This window comes from Ixodes scapularis, unplaced genomic scaffold, assembly GCF_016920785.2.
Source record: "Ixodes scapularis isolate PalLabHiFi unplaced genomic scaffold, ASM1692078v2 PGA_scaffold11__112_contigs__length_91849675, whole genome shotgun sequence".
NCBI lineage: Eukaryota > Metazoa > Arthropoda > Arachnida > Ixodida > Ixodidae > Ixodes > Ixodes scapularis.
Window position 1 is genome coordinate 32,596,771 of NW_024609837.1, and position 6,443 is coordinate 32,603,213.

The window sequence follows — 6,443 nt, forward strand, 5'->3', positions numbered from 1 at the left end:
ACAAAAAGGCTTTCAAAGACGTTTGCTACAATAAAGGGTGACATTTTTTATATGTGTTTTGAGTATTTTTTCAGAGTAAATTACAAAAACGCTTTGAGAAGGTTTCTTAGTCACGATCTTTTGCAATGGTCAGTTTTTCCAAACGGCACCTTTTTAAGGCTTGCCCTGAACGGGATTTGGAAAGATGGAGCGCCATAAGAGCGTAAAAGGTGTTTAGAACCTGCGGTGAACCGCCCATTACCGAGCGCGACAGGGAGTTAGGTAATGCACCATAACAAAAAGAGCTTTGTTTGAGACGTTACTCTAACAGTGCTGCCCAAAAACTATACCCAAGTGAAGGTTCAAATAGAGGTCCATCGCCAACCAAGGTTAGCCATTGCCGTCAAGGAAGGTAAAAAATAAGAGAAGGAGAAGAATGTTAACAGAAGAGAGAGGTGAAGAAGGTGAGTGACTTTATCATCGTGGCCGGACCTTACCAGGACTAAAAGTTTAAAAGGCGCGAACCGAAACCGAACGAAAAAAGACACACGTATGACACGGACAAGTGCCAACTTCCAACTGATCTGGAAGTTGGCACAATCACTTGGAAGTTGGCGCTTGCCAGTGTCGTACGTGTGTCTTTTCTCGTCCTTTTTCAGGTCACCTTTTAATCGATATATGTACCAACAAGCCCCAACCAAAGTTTTATTGCTTACTTGGACTCCCGTCTGCAAGAACCGGCGGCCGAAGTGCTCCACCACTAGGATGCCCTTTCTTAGACACGAGAAAGATGCGTACAGTAAGGCGTGGGTGGGTGAACCCATATGGCTTGGAGTCCGTGGTTACGCTGCTCACCAAACGCCTTCTAACGTAGGCGCCCCTTGTGGTGTTTGTAGGTTTTATTATGCATATACGTACGCTCTTAAACGTACGGGGCATAGTTCTGCTACCATTGTTGCCACAACATGTTCCTTACCACGGCATTACGGAGAATGTCCCATAATCCTTTAGTACGGGACATGTTGGGGTAACAAGGCTAGCATGCATGTGTCCCGTACACCACTAAGATGGTAGAAGTTCTGTGTTGTGCTAGCTACGGCAAGTGTGCCATCATGTTGATAAATTTCACATGTTTGGTTGTAAACGATGCTCAGCACATGCTTTCTTTTTACATCTGACTGCACACTCAACATTTTGTACAAGGTGCCCCCAAAAAATATTAAGCCTTTTTTGCTGCCATAATAAACTATGCATTGCCAAATTCTTGGTTTGCGCCCAAATTTTTCGCTAGCGACTCGGACAGTAACAAAGTTTGAGAGCTTGACGTTTAAAAAAGGACGTTGTGTTGCTTGTATCTTTAGACAGCCTTGAATTTGGTACGCCTGAACGGATAACCTGTCTCTCAGCTGTATATAAAAAAATTTAGTCAGTGCAGTACAATCGTTGATTTGGCTTCTTTAAAGTGCACCACGTAGTAGTAATTTCACGAACGCGCGCCGGTACAAAGCTCATCCATATCGAAACGGGCAGGAGATGGAGATCGCACCCAGGAGGCTCTCCAGCGCACGCTTTCGCCCCACGCTCCGAGCTGAGACACGTTAGACTTTCGGAGACGCGCTCGCGCCAATTGGCCCAAAGACACAGGCCTATAACATACACATGCTCCTTGACCCCCCCCCCCCCCCCTCCTCCCCCCCTGCCCCAAATCATGGACGTCCCAAGCACCTCAAGGACCCCCCCCCCCCCCTCCCCACCCCCTGAAAAAAATTCCTGGCTACGCCACAGCATTCAAGATGCAGGTGTTAGTTGTAAAATGTCAAAAGATGCAATTTTTTGGAGCCCAGTGGCAGCTGTTGTTTCCGAGACCAAGCGCGCGAACGCTTGCTCTGCATAAGAGAGTTGCACTGCAGAAGAGGTGGACATGCACAGTGCGGTCTCGTGAAAGTGGTGGGTTGATTGTATACGTACGTATGTTGGAAAATTGCGGTTGAAGATTTGAATCCAAAGAGCGCTGTACTCAAGGCGTTTTCCAAACGTGCGGCGCAGGAACTGGCTCGACTCGCTTGAGGATCGTGGTGTTGGGGCTGTCGTCCTCCGTGCTCGGCTCGCTGCATGGTGTGGTTCACGTTGTGTTGTGCTTTTGCGGAGTGATATAGTTCGATAAAAATGAACAATTTCGGAGTATTTTCAGACACGCTCAATGTGCGAGGATGTTGTGACAAGCGCATAGAGGTTCTCCTTCAGGGTCCTCTTTAGTCATGAGGGGAAATTGACGCCTCTTACCTATATAGGTTTCCTGCGTTGCCCAAGGACGCTGCAAAAAGGGACTCGCTAGGATTTGTTTTGGGCAGTACAAGCTTGAGCGTCTCAAACTGCTACACATGTAGGAACTTGCCTGCTTTAGTGCGAAACGCGAGATCACGACAAAAATACAAAACAAATATTGAAAGTCGTCAAGGAACAGATTAAATAAAAAACACTAAAAGCGTGAGACAAAGAACGCCGTTAATAATAATAATGACAATAATAATATATTCATTATCTTTGAAAAAATGCATGTGTAAGTGTGCTGGCCCACGAAAGCAAAGGTGCTTGTATGTGGGACCAGGCGGCCAAAAAAATACCGTGACATTTTGAACACTGGAGAAACAAAACAAACAACAATAACGCAGGATTGTGGGCAGCGAATACGCACTAAGTAATTATATAATTATTATTGCGCGAGCGTGATACACCATTCTCTTGCATTCCGTTTTACCGCACGAAAGGATGATAAGTACAGCAAAGACTCTGGCAAACTGATGAACATTGAAGGGACATAGTGACGTTTTAACTTTTTCCCATAATTTGTTTGTATCTTAGGAACCTTGAATTATCTGTACGCCCCAAGTTTTTTTTCTTACCTCTTGTTTAAAAGTTCTACTATAATTTTTACCTGTTATTATCACATATTTATGAAACTGATTAAATGACAATACTTCTAACGCGTGCATTTTTTCTTCGAGGTCTAGTTTTTCGTACACTGACCCGTAAGAAATATTGTTTACACAATATTTTATGATTCTATTAATTTCCTGTTTTTTTGTACTAAACAAATTCCTACATATCGTAATTCCATACCGTATTACTGATTTTCCTAAAGAGCTGAAAATAGTTCTCCCCAAGTTTACAGAAGAGGCAGTTTTTAGCTTCTAAAGATACGCCGATACCACCCGCATTCTCTTAATAATATACTCAATTTCTTGGTTCAAAAGGAGATGTTGGGCAAATATTAACCCTAAATATTTAACCGAGGAGCTATGAGGTAATGGTCTCCACGTGCGAATTTGTTGAGCATGATCACAGAAGGGAAGGTATATGTTGGGTACTAGAGTAATTTGTTTATGGGGATTACGAAAACAGACTAATTTAGATTTATTGAAGTTCACAGAAATAAGATTACTCAAGAACCTGTTAACTAATGAATCTAGATCGCTTTGAAGCAGCGGAACGGCCTGGTTATAGTTGTAATGCGATAGTAATAGAACAGTATCCTAAACGTACTGAAATATTCTAGATCGTAGTGGTAGTAACCCTAGATCATTCACATATATATTAAGCAACAACGGGCCTAGTTTGCTACCCTTTGGCACGCCGCAATCGACTCTTAGTTTCGTACTAGTGCTGCTTCCAGTTTTAACCATCATAAACCTGTTTGTAAAGTCGTCAGTGAAGAATTTGTGAAATGGGCCCCTCAAACCATGGTTATTGAGTTTTGATAGGAGGAGGACTCAATCAACTGTATCAAATACCTTCTAGAAGTCCACAAACAATGCAAGGCTACTTTATTATTTTCAAGCGTTTCATTAACACAGTCCGACAAAACTTTAAGCAATGAAATAGTGTTCCTTTGTTGCCTGAAACCGTATTGCTCATCGTTCAATAACGAAATTCTCTCACAGAAGCCATTCATAGCGTACCGATTTTTCGAGAATGTGAGCAATTGTCGGCAATATTAATATCGGCCTACAGTTTCCTGATTCTGTCTTACCACCCTTTTTGTATAGCTGTCTCACTATTGACAATTTTTGTCCTTCCGGTATTTTTCCTGTTGTCAGGCATCCGTTCACTGTAGCGAAGAGGACCAGTTTTAGACTTGAAAAGGTTTCATCAATCAACATCATTCACCGCATCTCCACGTGGTGAATGATGTTGATTGGGGCGAAGCTCTGGTGGCGCTTGTCTGCGTAGACGCTGAGCCGCAGCATGCGGAGCCTTTCGTTCGTTTTCATCCATGTCGCACTGCGGTCAAATGCTCAAATGCGTATATAACCATGTTCCATACCACACATTCTCTTTCCGACATGGATACAAACGAACGAAAGGCTCGGCATGCTGCGGCTCACCGTCTAGGCAGACAAGCACCACCAGAGCTTCGCCCCAATCAACATCATTCACCACGCGGAGATGCGTTTTTTTTTCCCTACATGAGCACGTGCTCACGTACTCGTGAGCACGTGAGCGCTTGAGCTCACGAGCAGGAGCACGAGCCCCCGACGCCGGGCATCGGAAGGACATACGGACGTGGCTAGCCCCTAAGGAGCTTCGCCCCTAAAAAGGAAGAAGTGTCAAGACGTTAGATGTTCAGACGTCATCACGCAGAAATAAGAGACGCGTATCCTAGCAGTGAGGAGGAAGAAGAATCCTATTTCACTAGGTCGCCATTTTTTCTTCTCTTGTTTCAATTTTTGGACACGTATATTTTAAGACGCCCATTCAAGTCAACCTTGGCCTTTCGAGGCAGGGGTACACCTGGTATGTCCTGTGCCGATGGACATCCCCCAGCCACGACCTCGGATATTACCGAATCAGACCATACCTACAATGGAACACAAGTAAGCCCCCAAACTAAGCGACGTAAGGGAGACGGTGATGATGAGGAGATATCAGTGAACGACCACCCCGAAAAAATGGAAGAGACGGAAGCCGGAGAGGACTCTGAGTTCACCTTAGTGCAATATCGTCGACAGAGGACGACAGGAGTTCCAGTCCTTCTAACGCCCGTGCAGGAGGATAAGCGGTTGCAGCAACAAAACCCGCTGAAATTGTCTGCTGAAGTAGAGACACTGGCTGGTGCGCCCATCGTGAGACATCGTTTCACAGCGAGGGGAGGTCTTTTACTTGATGTCTCGGAAGTACCGACTGTGCATCGACTTCTCAAAGTGCACTCCCTTTGTGGGATCCCGGTACAAGCAACCATACCCAAAGCGTACCTACAAAACTTCGGTCTAATCAAAGGGGTACCAAAGTGGTACACTGATAATGACCTTAACGAATTTCTGGGACCAGCCGGTGTGATCGCCGCTCGTCGGCTCTACCAGCGACGCGAAAATGCAACAGATGTTTCCCAACCAACCGACCGAGTGGTTCTAACATTCCGTCCAAACACCGAGCGACCGGACAAGATCAACCTCGGCTTCACACGGCACGAGGTAACCGAGCACATTGAAGCACCTCCAAGGTGTTTCAACTGCCAGGCCCTCGGCCACATTGCAAAGTACTGCAAGGGGAAAACAAAATGCAAAAGATGTGGAGAACCACACTCGTCCAAAGAATGCCCTGGCACACTTCCCACCAAATGTGCGAACTGTCTCGGTGACCATCCAGCTTCTTATGCAAATTGCAAGGTACGCCTGGCAGCACTTACAAGGAAAAACTCTTTCATTTACGGACCAAAGTTTGTTGAAACACAACGTGAACTACCTGTAGCACAAGAAGAATATCCTGCGCTCCAAAAAGAAGCAACGCACGCAGATCGTTCCCATGCGCAAGCAGGACGAAAAATTCAACCTAAGATGGACTCGCCAAAAAGAGCTGCATCGAGGTCAATGAATATCTCTTCTAAACGTTCTCCAACCACTGATAAAGAAAACTCAGGAAAGTCAGATGCGAAGAAGGACCAACAGGAAATGACCCAGACTAGACCAAATAGAAACCTTGCATACAGTGATGTACTCTCTGGTCGACGTGTGTCTGAGAAGCCAGCGCAAGAATCAGCCACATCTGCCGATAGCTTAATAGGCTTCATCTTCTCTGCACTGCGGAGTGCCATTGCACAAATGCCACCAAGCACATTGAAGATAATTTTACAAGGAATGATGCTCTTTGAGACAGCTATCGTCGGAATCGTGAAAAATTCTCAACACAGCGATGCCTGAGAGCAACGCTGCAGGATCCCCTGTGCGCGCGCCGGTAGCGCCCGGTCGTATCAAGATGCTTCCATCGATCATCCAGTGGAATGTTAATACTCTTCGACCTCGACTTTCCGAACTTCGTCACCGCCTCCTGGAGCTTCAACCAAATGTTCTTGCTCTTCAAGAAACGTATGTGCAACCAGGACCTCATCGATTATCCCCATACGTCCAATATCACAGTAAGACACCGCACCTCGACGGGAAGTCTAGGGCATCTATATTCGTGCAGAA

General features: G+C 45.5%; 1 protein-coding gene across 1 annotated transcript; it reads left to right on the forward strand.

The window, feature by feature from the left end:
* The first annotated feature begins 4,775 nt into the window (after positions 1 to 4,775).
* On the forward strand, positions 4,776 to 6,176 carry LOC121835045. Its single transcript, XM_042288963.1, has one exon. It carries the CDS (start codon positions 4,776 to 4,778, stop codon positions 6,174 to 6,176), a length of 1,401 nt encoding a protein of 466 aa, XP_042144897.1.
* The last annotated feature ends 267 nt before the right edge of the window (positions 6,177 to 6,443 follow it).